The sequence below is a fragment of the Pteropus medius genome, unplaced genomic scaffold, assembly GCF_902729225.1.
Source record: "Pteropus medius unplaced genomic scaffold, Ma_sr-lr_union100, whole genome shotgun sequence".
In the NCBI taxonomy this organism is placed as follows: Eukaryota; Metazoa; Chordata; class Mammalia; order Chiroptera; family Pteropodidae; genus Pteropus; species Pteropus medius.
In genome coordinates, this window is record NW_024351730.1 from 19658073 (window position 1) to 19672129 (window position 14057).

Below are 14057 nucleotides of genomic sequence, written 5' to 3' on the forward strand. Positions count from 1 at the left end.
TATTTGTTTTATGATAATTTTTAATCAAGAAAGGAAAATAAAATAATGCAGCCACTAAATTGATGAGGTAGAGCTACATGTATTAACATGTACAAGGTCAATCATATATTTTAATAAAAGTGTTGTAGAATAATATTCATTCTGTGTCCAGTTTCTGTAAATAATAAAACTATATATACATAGCAAAATATAAAGAGACACAAAATTATAAACAATAGGATGCGGAATGAGAAACTTTAATTTTAATGTACTATTTGTGTTATGCTGGATTTTTTCTAACAATAAACTTCATGGCTTTCGAATTAAACAAGAGAGAGACTGAGAGAGAGAAATAGAGAGAGAGATTGAATTTCAAAAGATAGAAAAATAACAAGAAAGATTATACGCCTTTTTGTGGAGTTTCTATTATTATCACACCCAAAGTACCAGTGTGTCCTTCTTTCCTGACTCCTACCTTTTACAACTCTTTCAGTGATGCTCTTTGGTGGCTTTAAAGGAGATAAGAGGAATAGTATAGGACAAAGAGAAAAGAGAAACCATCAAAAAATACTTTGAATAAACAAGAGAGAATGTTGCTGAGTCCTGTCGCCAACTTATGTATTGCATAGTCTTATACCAGCAGATTCAATTATCTCTCTTATTTTTTTCCATATGAAAAACAGGGGTAATAATCACAGACCCCTCCTAAGCTGATGAGCTATGTAGAGATGAAACTAATAAGGTATTTTATTACATCGAGCTCCCAAGAAGAAAATCATTGTATAACTAGCAAGAACTATTATTATTATCATCATTATTTTAATGTTTAATAATAATGGTAATGACCACATTACTGAGATGTTTGTCATTTGAAATACTATCTCTTCCCTTCCCAGTCTGTATGACATTGCTTTTTGAACTGATTCACTCTGTTTCTTAATTACTTTTTTGTTGCTTTCTCAGCAAATGATTCAATACTGAATTGCTCCAAATGAGTGTAGCAGAAGTTACTCCAAAAAATTAGTAAAATAGAGGAATAAAACCATTTTATATATCAACATACACATGTAATTAACCCTCCTCTGCACATAAACCCTTGTCCAATCATCACTTCAGCCTGTTGAAATTTATCTGAAGCTCCTCATGTAAAATCAACTTCACATGGACTGGTTGAATTCTAATAGCTTCAATGGCATCAAATTGCTTTCTATTATTTACTTTTTCCATTTGGAGACATATGTGAGTAGACAGTGAACATAGCAGTGACTAGAGCAGTTAAAACACAGGTGCAGGTATATAAGCTCCAAATTGCCAGAAGTCAAATTAAATGTGCAGGGTTACATTACCATTATCACTTTTTAATATGTCATTTTTAGAATAGTATTTAAAAAAAAAAAAAGCAACAACAGCAACAAAAAAGCAAGGGGTAAAAAGGCAATAACATAAACTTCTTGGCAGGCACTGGAGAATAAGTCAAGACTCGCAGTCCTTCATGGAAAAATTTACCATGGACTAATTGATAGGGGATTATGAACTCTTTTCCGAGTCTCTGTAATGGTAAGCAGCACTGATATTCTTAGTTCACATGTTTCACGGGATCAGTCAACTGGGCTGTTCTGAATAAACTATATCTATATCTATATCTATAAATTTGGCGGTGCCAAAGCATTATAATCAATTACTTAAGCCAGAGGTCAGCAACTTTTCTGTAAAAGTTTAAATAGTTACTGTTTTAGGCTTTCTGGGCCACACATTCTCTGCTGCAGCTACTCAACTCTGCCTCTGTAGTTGTATGATACATAAACAAATGAACATGGTTGTAGGTCCAATAAAACTTTATTTCTGTACACTGAAATGTGAATTTAGTAAAATTTTTACTTATCATGAAATAATTTTCTTCTCTTGATTTGTTTTCAATCATTTAAAAGTATAAAAGCCATTCTTAGCTCAAGCACTGTACAAAAACAGGTGGTGGGCCAGATTTGGCCTTTGGGCTGTAATTTCATAATGGCTGACTTAGCAGTAGCCTACAAGTCAATGCTAATTGTGTTGGGGAGCTATAAAGGCCTTTTCATTTTCTAGTCTCACTTTCATGGCAAAGTTAATGTAGTCTATCTCCAATCCCATTGCTACTAACCTTGTTCTGGCAATTCTTACCAAAACTTGTCCTATAGCTTCATAATAGATTTCTCTTCTGTCTCCTCAATCTCTAAATCATTCTCTATTACAGTAAGTTGTCTTTCTAGAAGTGATATAGTCTTTTGGTGAGACCCCTTGAACTTCAAGTCAGCCTCAGTTATTCCCTCTCTGTTCTACAAGTTTTCAAGCTCTTGGTCTCTGCTCCTGTTGCCTCCTATGTAGAGTAACTTAAAGTCTGTTCTTTGCCTGCATTATAAAAGCCTGTATGTATTTAAAAGTCAGATCAAAAAGTCCCCTTCACCTCAGTTAGGTCTATTCACCCTTGACTATCATGTTGAAGTATGCATTTTGAGCTCCTTGGGAATAGGGTCTAAGCCTTACTTATCTCTATATTCTCTGACTGTGTGTTCAAGGGATGTTCATAGAGAGAATTAAAGTTGACTGAACCAAACTGAACTGACCATTTCTCAGTACCACAGTATGGGTTTTAATCTCTCTCAAAGCACTTCTGGTCTGCCCTAGTTTTAGAAAAAAAACTGGAATATTACATACAACAAAAGACAGGCCAAATGTTGTGAAGAATAATTGCTATTTAAGTAAAGCCTGATTTTCATAAAACACTTTATATAATGATGAAACTTTATGGTTAACATTTTTATTTCATCTCTGTTTAAAATATATGATTTTCCAACTGTGATTCGACCTATCTACCATAAAGTGCTATCATAGTACAGAAAGTAACAAATGAAAATAAAGGGACATTAATTTCAGAAGAAATATATTATTTTGGGGGTCATTAAATGTCTGCATGTTACAATATTCAATAAATAAAGATATTACAATGAAGTAACAGCATAGTACCTTATGACATTGCTAATTCCCTGTTAGTACATAAGATTCAAATTTTAAATTAATGAATTTTATTCAATTTTTATTTTGTGTTTGGCTCTAGCTTACTTCTTAGCTCAATGGACTGTGCTTCCTTGTCCTATCCACACAAATATTTCAGATGCTTTTTTTGTGTGTGGAAGACTCATACCAACAGGTATTAGTGAGATCTGCAATCTTTTTTATACTTTCTAGAATAAGACTATAAAAATATCCAGGGTGGAACTAAAATTTTGTATTTGTGTGCCTGGATCATATGTTTTTATTGCTGTTTAAAAAAAAAACAGTAGAAACAAATAACTCCTTAATAAAATTGCAAGTAACATATTCTGTCCTGTCTACTGTTACACAAACACATCTATAAAGGGTCTAAAAGCATCATCCAGATCCTTGGGCTGAATTATGTGTGCATTCCCTACAATAATAACTATAAATTGTTCTCATAGAGAAGTTATAATTATAATAAAGTGGTAGTCTAATTACCAGACAACTGCTTCCGTTTTCTCTTTATAGCACCAAGACAAACGGTGGGAAATTCATTGTTTTTATTATAACTTTTTATTTTACTTTTTTCACTTGTAGATATTTATTTATTTGATCATATACTTGATCTCTTTTTATATTCCACTTCATTCTGCACTGGATTAAGGTGGCTTACAAGGAGATGTATATAAAATATGTGGTATTAAATTAAGTTTAGAAATGCAAGAACAAAGCAAAACATAAGTGAAAACATGGAAATACTACTAAAACTGTATTTCATAATTCCCATCTAGACATTTCCTTAAGTCAGGCCACAAAATTTGTAGCTTTCTAGCAGCCATCTCAAAAACAAAACTAAACCAAAATGGTGCAAACAAGTAAATCTTGCTCAGGTACATTCTTCACAGCACCTATAAGATAAAAACTGAGCAATTGTTCAGCAACAATACAGTTGTTTAAATTTTTCTTAAAATTATGTAATGTAATGAACTATATTCTCTAAAATATTCTTAGCACAGAAACAAAAATTAGTATTATAATACTCTTAGAAGGTTTCTCAATAATAACAAATGCACCAATTATTATTTCATAAAAGCGATTTGATGTGCGGAGAGCAGTGTGAAATAATTCAGATACCAAGCTCTATGATAATTTTTAAAACATCTGAGAACACTTCACTAAGTATTACTGAGATGGCTCTGTATGGCATTTTACATTATAAAATATCTAGTGATTATTGAAATCATAGATATAAAGACATAGCTTATAACAGTGGTAAGTTTTTCATAAATGTAGTATTAGCACAGTAGGAAATTTTGAATAAATATTATGAATGAGAGAAAACTCTACCACTCATTAACTGTTAACTTAGGCAAAACCCATAGCTTAATCATTCCTATAATTTAACCAACCATAAAACTCTAGTGATAATATCTTTCCTCCCACCTACTTTAACAGAAAGTTGTGAAGATAGACTCTGATATCATCAGACTTTGCTAGATACATATACTATATAAGTATTAGTAGCAACTCAACAGTAAAAAATGTCTGTGATCTCCACTGTGTTATCATCAAGTTCTTTATTAAGTTCCCAACCAGATACAGTACAGCATTGAAAATTACAAACTGAGATTTAAGTTAACACTTTGCCTGGCCTCTAGAAATTTACTATCACACATAAATGGGGAGCAAAAAGTTCAAAATTATTTTTAAGTAATTAAATATAGAGTTTATAGAGAATTTATAGATTGAGCTATTTTAACCCTTAATTCCATTAATATACTTGTTTTTTTCCTCTCAACTCTTTCCAGTTCTAGATAATAAACTGGCATGATGTGAGTAAACAACTTTGAATGCAGCATTTTCTAGCAGAAATATTGACAAGGAATGCCATTGCAACTTTTCATAGAAAATTATACACACTTTAAAATGTAGTATATAAATAAGAATTAATAGAGAATGTGTGACTATGTCATGGCAGGTCTATCAGAAGAAAGATGATTGAAAAACTTGAGCTACAGACACTCTTGAGGCTGCTAATATATAACACAGACTTTCATTGACTTTCTGCAATGTTAGATGTCTTTCTACCAAATCTTTCTCATGATTTTGTCTAGATATCCTACAAGAGTTGCTATGATACAGTGGAAATATCTCTGAACTTGAAGACCAATGACCAGTGTCTTAGTCCTAAGGATTTTCATTTAAGGACTAAGTGTTTTTATCTAAGTCCTGAGTTTTTCGGATGAGAAATCTGAGAACATATTCAGCATCACACAAATTCCAGCATCCTCTAACCCACAACTTGTATGATGTTGAATGTGCTCTCATTTTCTTCATTTGTTAAAAAAAACAAAGAGGATTTAAAATGACCTAGATACTCTCGAATTTTCACCAAAGCTAGTGTTTCATGCCTCACATAACCTAGAAATTGTTAATATTATTATAATTAAATTCAGCACTTATTAAACAATAAGCTCTAACATAATATTTAAAATGTATCACTTTTCTGGTGGCTATATGCCAAATAATTTGGATGGTCAAAATAAGGGACTACTAGTCATTAGAAATAATCCAAGTATCATACATATAAGTAAGACATGAAGTTCCTTTATTACTTGAATCCTAAGCCAATTTTAAAATCCATATATCCATAAAATCTAGTTTATATAAGCCACTGAAGAATCTTAAAATTGATATGTGCCTCTTGAAACACACATTAAGACCCCGTGCTGTCCTCCAGTTTGTTATTTTTCCCTGGCAAGATTCTAAGCCACAAACTAAGAATCCCTCAGGTAATCTAAAAATTTCCTGTCTGAATTAACTTTGTAATGAAAGACAATTGGAAAATGTTTGAACTATTTTAATGTTTATATTATTCTTCCAAAAGCGAGACTTCTTGATTAATGAATTTTCTGCTCCAATTGTTGAACTGTAATTTATGAAAGTATCGAGTCTTAACTTTTAGATGGAACATGAGATTTGTGAAATTGGTTATTATATACTCACTTTAACTTAATTAGACTCTAATGTATTGGCATTGTAATAACATTGTGACATATGTTCAGATTCATGTTAGAATAAAGTAGAATTTGCTGTGCAAATTAATAACATAATATTATAATAAAAGTATTATTTAATCTAAAAGAACCAAATATTTTTAGTTACCAATGTCCATAATTTTAATTTATGTCTATATGCTGATGGCTACCAAATCTGTAACTGCAGCTCAGATACTTGTCTAAACTTCAGACCCATAGATCTACCTGCCTACTGTTCATCACAACAGGATATATCTGTCATTATTCAAACTTTACATGTTCGTGGTAGAGATTCACAGGTACCTATCCTGAATATTTGTCCTTTTTCTTTAATAATAGAATCTTGGATTTGGGTTGAGCGCATAGCCACTTGGAAAATAGAATAACATCCCTTGTCCATAGGAGTCTCTATTTGAATAAGTTCTGACCAACGGAGTCTCTATTCTGATGGCTAAAATCAAGGTGTGCACGTCACAGCTGGAATACGTATGTGTTAGTCGAAACTTGGGTAACCATATTGAACTATGATTCAGAGGATATATGTTCATGTTGGTGGGACAGCATGATAGTAGGAGCTTATATTCCCAATTACTTTGTGAACCTCCCTATCAGTCCTTACCTGCCTGCTTTCAGACTTATTTTACATTAAACTGAAATAAATTACATTTCATACACTAAAGCCACTTTACCCTAGGTTTACTGCCTCTCACAGCTAAATCTGGTACTATTACAATATGCAAAATAGATTAGTCACGATCAAAGTAAATTGCTATTTTTAGGTAATTACCTTTGGGAAAAGAGGACATCAAAAAACATATTTACTAATTTTCTTACAATTTATGTATATGAGGAAGATGATAAAAATATTTTTACTTAATATTCTCTAGCAGCATGATTTTGAAATACAAGTAATATGTCTAATATTAATAAATCAGGAAATCAAGTTTCCATCAATGATATCATTGTAACAAGCTCTGTGACTTTAAGTAAATGACTTCATTTTTTTGCTTAGTGGGAGAAGGTCTGGGCTTGACCATCAGACAACTTGATTTTAGTCCTGGTTCTGACTTTCACCAGCTAGGCGGCTCTGAGCAACTTAGTCACCCTCTCTAAGTCTAAATCTCTCCACCTACAAATGACAATAATGATAGGGCCTAACTATAAGATTCTTCTAAGGGCTAAATAAAATAACATTTACAGAGCAATTGGCATCCTGCCAGGCATACAGTAAATGCTCAACAAATGTTTGTTTTGTCATTATTCTTCCTTCATAAGGAGATATTAATTTTTTTCTTTTTCAATTAGAGTTGACATTTGATATTATTTTATGTTAGTTTTAGCACAGTGGTTAGAAATTTATATAATTTATGAAGTGATCCCCCCAATAAGTTTAGTACCCACCTGGCACTATACATAGTTATTACAATATTATTGACTATATACTTTGTGCTGTATTTTATATCCCCATGACTATTTAATAACTACCAATTTGTACTTCTTAATCTCTTCACCTTTTTTACCCAGCCCTCCAACTCCCATCCCATCTGGCAACCATCAGTTTGCTCTCTGTATCTATGAGTCTGTTTTTGTTATGTTTGTTCATTTATTTTCTTCTTTAGATTCTACATATAAGTGAAATCATATGGTATTTGTCTTTGTCTGACTTATTTCTCTAGGTTCATCCATTTATCACAAATGATAAGATTTTATTCTTTTTTGTAATTGAATAAAATTTCATTATGTATATGTATCATCTCTTCTTTATCCAACCATCTATTCATAGGCACTTAGGTTGCTTCCATAGCCTGACTATTGTAAATAATGCTACAATGAACATAGAGGTGCATATGTCTTTCTGAATTAGTGTTTTGGATTTCTTCAAATAAATACTCAGAAATGGAATTGCTGGGTCATAGGTAGTTCTATTTTTAATTTTTTAAGGAAACTTTGTACTGTTTTTCACAGTGGCTACACCAATTTGAAATTCCACCGACAGTGCACAAGGATTCCCTTTTCTTCACATCCTCGCCAATACTTGTTATTTGTTGATTTATTGATAGCCATTCTGACAGGTATCATACGAATGACCAATAGACATATAAAAGATTCTCAATGTCACTAATCATCAGAGAAATGTAAATTAAAACCACAATGAAATTAATTTGTTTTTAAAGTGGGTAGGAAAATCCCTCAAGTTCCTCACGTGTGCCTGAGGAAATAAGGAGAAGATAGAGCAGGTGAGTCTCAAAGCCTTAGTCCCACTCCACCCATAGAAACTCTGGTCCATGTAACAGAGTTTTGCATTAGGCTTTTTGTGCAAAAGGGATTCAACTGGTAAAGGAAATGTGGAAAAACACTCATCTTCGGACCTGCCTGGCTCTAAGAAGCTATAAGTCAGGCCAATGGTCAGCCATTAAGTGTAGAGTTTAGTGCAAAGATTTAGAACTCTACTTATGAAGCCTAAATCTAGCTTTGCTGTTGAATTCAGTAATATATGTCCAAGTGCTTAATTGTGGCTTAAAAGTATTGTATAGAATGAAAGATTGGTTTGAAATGTTTTGGATATATTATTTGTTATCTCTGGTATTCTCTTGATTAGGAGAGTTGAGACACTAAGATTAAGCTAATTGTTTGAAGAACACAGAAAGTTAACTCTGCTTAACCAAAATAGTACTTGTGATTCCAGGGATCATGACATGGTGGAGGAAGCAGGGAGTACTAGAAAGTACAGAAATAGAATTGGAGCATGTGTGTTCAAACTCCAGCTCCACCAATCGCTTACTCAGAGATGTGGAAGTCTCAGTCTTCCTAATATTTGGTTTCCCTATTTCTAAAATTATGGTAATATTAACAGTCTGTCTCACAAGGTTGTTGATAGATGCCAAATAAGAAAATGTGTGTTAAAATTATGTGTAAAGAACATACATATTATATATAATGCATATATGAATATATATTTTTACTATATGTACCCTTCTGAATTTTACTAAATGTGACCTGACAAGTTTTAATTTACAATGACTAATTTTTAAAAGGTCATATATTGCTATACAAGTTTAAATAGTAATAGTAATAACAGTCACAATACTATCTCCTTGGTCATATAGACACCCATGTTAATTTAACTCTTCTACTTGACAACATTGGGTTCAGCATACAGGTCAACTGTGAGAACAGATTCTATCTCTAGCATTGACTGGCACACCCATTCCTATGACCACATGCAAATTACCTAATCTTTGAATGTTATATCCCTGACTTTATAGAACGCAGACAGCAGTGCTTCCTGTCTACCAACCTCAGAGGTCCATTTAGAAGATTACCCATTGAATAATAACATTGTTTCCTGCAAATTTAACTTTTATATCTTTAACACACTAGACAGTTAAATATCTTTAGTAGTAGAACCACCTAAATAGATAAAAGAGACTGTGTGAAGATGGTATAAAATTGTGATTAAGAGCATAGATTTAAAGTCAAATAGACCTGGCTTAATTCCCAGTTCTGCCATTTATTGCCTCTGGGTAAATAATGTTACTTGTCTAAGCCTCAGTTTCCTCATCTATAAAATGAGCATAAGAATATAACTTTAGGTTGTTATAAAGATTAATGCACATGATGTGTTAGAAAAGTAGCTGGCACATACTACGTGTGAAACAAATAATAGCAATTATCTTCTTCTGCACTGACTCATAGTTTGACTTTAAATAGTGCTAAATCCTTCTATATCTGCTTTTGCAGCTTCACAGAAAAAAAGACATCATCTGACAAACTTCAGATGAAATGTTGCAAGATAAGAATTTAATGATGACTCTATGATACTTTGGATTCCCTGAAGCTTAATTCTAGCATCTCAGAAATATTATTTTAGAAATCTCAGAAATTGCCCAACCATGCAGGTGATGTTTATACCTGGGAGAAAGTTGAGCTTGCAGGTTCTGGCATGACTTGGTGTCTCTGCAGCCCATTTTTTCTTTCTCAACCTCTTAAAACTTTCCTAATCTCTAATCCACTCATTTCAAACCTACTAAATTATGCTTGAAACTGCGAAAGCATTCCTCACAGTTCTCGCCCACCATCTTTGATGAGAATATATCCAAAGGAGTGTGCTTTGAGAAATTCTTAGTGCAGTTCTTTTAAATCCTGACCCTGACAAGAAATGTAGCTGAAGCACTCCTTTCACCATCTACCTTCTTAGAAGACATGATCCACAACTGCTGGACTCACTTCATTCTCAAGCACTAAAGCCATCGGGTGTATTTATAAACCTCAGTGCAAATATTAAAGCACATGATGTTGCTTTTTTTCTTGAATGTTTCTATTTATTCCCTCTTTATATTAAAGTGATGACATATTTTTTGAGGAAAGTAGACAACAATGAAAGAATAACAAAGGTCTATTGGACAGTTATAGTTACTAGAGACTTATGAATTCTTTCCATGAAATGCTGCACTAGAATGAACTTGATTTTCACACAATAACAAATGTAGTTCTTTTTATAAAATAGTGATGATGTAATTGAAATGTTATACTCTCAGTCGCTGATCACCTTTGAGATAGTGCAGAAAAAATTAGGTCACATTCTTATTTAAATACAGTTTTAAGAAAAATAAATAAGGGCATTTCATGCATTCTTTCTTGTTTTTTAAAAACCTTTCGATAAAAGTAAAATTATACCACCATCTTTCTTCCTTCAGCATATCTGTGTGTTATTTTATATTAATCTGTCTATGATCTGTTTCTTTGCCTATACATCGCATAAGCATGTATGTATATACATATATACACATTTTCTCCACGCATGGATATGCATGTGTGCATGTTTTCCATTTCTCTGTTACAGTGAAAACTTTCCACAGACTCTTCTTTTAGTTCCCCCATGTGATAGACAATGTGTTACAATAGAAACTGTGTAGACTTTAGAGCCAAAAAGGCCAAGGTCAGATTCTAGCTACAACACTTACTAACCATGTACAATCTGAGCTGCAGTTATTTCATCTTTTAAAAGAATGATCACAATAAGAGCTTCTCAAGGTATTGTTAAAATTAAATAATAGCACTTTGCAAAATGTATAATACATAATAAATGCTCAACAGATAGTTTTCTTCCATGAGAACGCAGTGAGAACTTGCCAAAAGTTGTTACATGGACCATGACTGATCTTAGCTGAAGGAGAAATGAGACCCAGTGTCAAGCACTTGGACCTCAATTATATAGTAAATCTGGGCCTAACCCTCTATAGAGTGGCCCTTCAGCATCACTATCTATTGACTAATTTCAGGGGGGATCTGGCCGGATTCGTTTTATGTTGAGGTTTTCCCTGTAAACAAACAGATTTTTAATCTAAAAAAAGACGACCCTCTCTGACACAAACTGTGCAAATCATGTCAGTCTCCTCCTTTCAGTTTCCAATACCTTCTGAAATTACCCTCTCTTCCTTAATCATCCCTATGTTGCATAAATGAGTACTCCTTGCCCTTGAAGAAAAAGGTGACTAGGGAGAGAGTATCTCCCATTAAGATATAATTATACCAATTTAAATGAAACAAAAGGCTGCCTCTTTTAAAAGCTGACCCACTTCACTTCTGCTTTAATTTATTTCCATCTTACAAGTTCCTTTCTTTTTTTATGGCTTTTCGCAGTATCGGTTTTTCTCAAACTTTAGTGAAAATCAAAATTATCTCGCGTAACTTTTAGAAATACATTTTCCATGCCTCAATTAGAGAGTCCTGGAATGAAAACTGGACTTTTCTATTTTTAATAAGCATTGTGAATTTAATTAAGTGAATTAAGTGAATTTAATGCAGGGGCTCCATGGGCCACACATTGAGAGATAATCTTACCCTACTGAGTAAAAATTAAAGTTGTCCACTGTGCTTAATTTGCATAACACTCATTTCACCTTCATTTATCTAAACAAGTATAGATATAAATGTCTATGAATTTGGTCTGCTCACCTTGAATTTTTATCAGTGGTTACTGATGAATACAGTTAGCGTATAGCCCCATCACCAATAATATATTATTTTCTTCCCAACTCCCTTCCTTATAAACTTATTCCTGATAACATTTTTTTAAATCTTCTACTGTGGGTGTGTGTTTATAAAACCTATGTGTTGATCTTTTCATGCCAACAAATAGTACAAAATAAGAGTTTGGGAGAAATAACAACATAAGAAGAATGTTTACTCGGATTAAATATCTTCTTACCCTTAAATTCTAAAATAGTGGTTCCCTTTTAAAACAGGTAAAGTGGGGGAGGGACTATAAGAAATTTGGCAAAAGAGGAAGAAGCATGCCATGTGATAAAACTATCCTCCTGTTTCTTATATGCCTTCACAGTTATGAGCCAATATCCTTAAAAAGAAATTGTCTACATATATTCAGGTATTTCAATAGTACCTTTTTCATAAAAGCATTCCTGTTGGTACACTTACTCCAGCAAATGTGCATAGTAAATTTAATCCCTTTCCACTCTCTTTCACTATCTTAACACTTTCTAGAACTCAAACATGGATGTACTCCACTTTTTATACAATTTTTAGATCAAAAAGGTGTTTTTTTTGTTTTTTATATTTTTCCTTGACAGGTACCTTCCATCTACCCTGAAACAAAACTAAAAATCTTTTGCTTCAAATTAGAGACTATATGCAGAAAAATTCACTCCAATACCCCCTACATTATAGCTCCTCTATACAAATTCCAGACTCACTTAGATCTAGCATAGAAAAACCTGAAATCTATTTAATATCTTGAGTTTGGTAGAGGTTATATGTTTAAATAAAAGCATTCTTTTCTGTGGTAGTGTTCTTAATGATAATGCAGATTAAAAAGGTGGGACATAAAACCATCATGGATTAAGAGAAGTACTTGCAAAAGGCAGGGGAGTCTGGAAAAGTCTGACTACATTTGTAATACTTGTAGCTCTTAATTTCTTCATTAACATGTGCATAAAAGTAGTAAACTTCTCATAACAAGTATGTAAAACTTTCTATCAACTACATAGACTGTTTTTTCCTATTAAGATTCCATTGGAAGTTTTACATTTTTCAAGCTGTTTTCTTCTCAAAGTAGAAATTAATTTTTAAAAATATGCCAAAATATCAATCGAAGAAAATAAAATTTTAATCTGAAAATAAAATTATTTTCAGAATCCAAACTAGTACACTGAAAATTTGTTACTGTTTACTTTCTAACTTTGAAAGAAAACAACTTTAAAATAATTATGTTTTACCTATTAAAAAAGTTGATTGTGTCCAGATACAACTATAATTTGGTGATATTGTCTTCTTAAATTATTTCTTATTCTTTCACAACATGTGCTTTTTAAAATTTAACTATTTACTTACAGAAATAACTGTAATTTGGATCTATATGATTTCAGATTTTTTATCATATATAACTTTGAAAATAAGAGTATTTTTTCAATCAAACAAAGCCCAAGCTAAAAAAGTGTTCTAATCTTCTCGAAACAAACAAAACTAACTAAAAGACAGCTGTCAAAAAAATGTACCTTTACCTTTTATTGAACTCTTCTAAAAATATGTAGAAAAACATTTTGCGATGGGATATAGAACAGGAAACATGAATATAGAAAGAATAGAAATCTATTTCTTGACATAATTTCATGTTAAATATCAAAAGCATTTTTCTATATCAAACAAACAATAAATCAGAGATCTTCATATTCCCTAGTGTGGTTTATGTCATTTTTAAATGACGCTAATTTAAGACAAAGAAAAAGGGAACTCACGAATACATTGCTGACCAGCAAGGAGTCCTGTGGAGATCGAGGTCTGCAGTCAAGTGAGTACATTCAGGCTCTATCAGCTGCTTCCTGGGCTGGATGGAGGTGAAGAAAGAAGTCACTGATGATCTAAACAGAACCAGTCTGACGGGTCTTGGCTAGTGTGTTCGGGACTATTTGTGTAACCAGTACGACAAAGTCAAATTTTATAGGGAGCTAGAGAACATAAATTATAAACACTTTCTAGGAGTGGGAACTTAAAAGCTATTGTCTTAAGATT

The 14057-nt window shown here is 32.6% G+C and overlaps 1 protein-coding gene across 1 annotated transcript in view; it reads right to left on the reverse strand.

Annotated features, from left to right (window-relative positions):
* LOC120587958 (transmembrane protease serine 11E-like) overlaps nucleotides 1-14057 on the reverse strand; it is a 42034-nt gene that overhangs the window by 23283 nt on the left and 4694 nt on the right. Inside the window, exon 2 of the mRNA XM_039844963.1 lies at nucleotides 13784-13872. Coding sequence (XP_039700897.1) covers nucleotides 13784-13791 — 8 coding nt within the window. The 5' untranslated portion in view covers nucleotides 13792-13872. The remainder of the gene's footprint in view (nucleotides 1-13783; nucleotides 13873-14057) is intronic.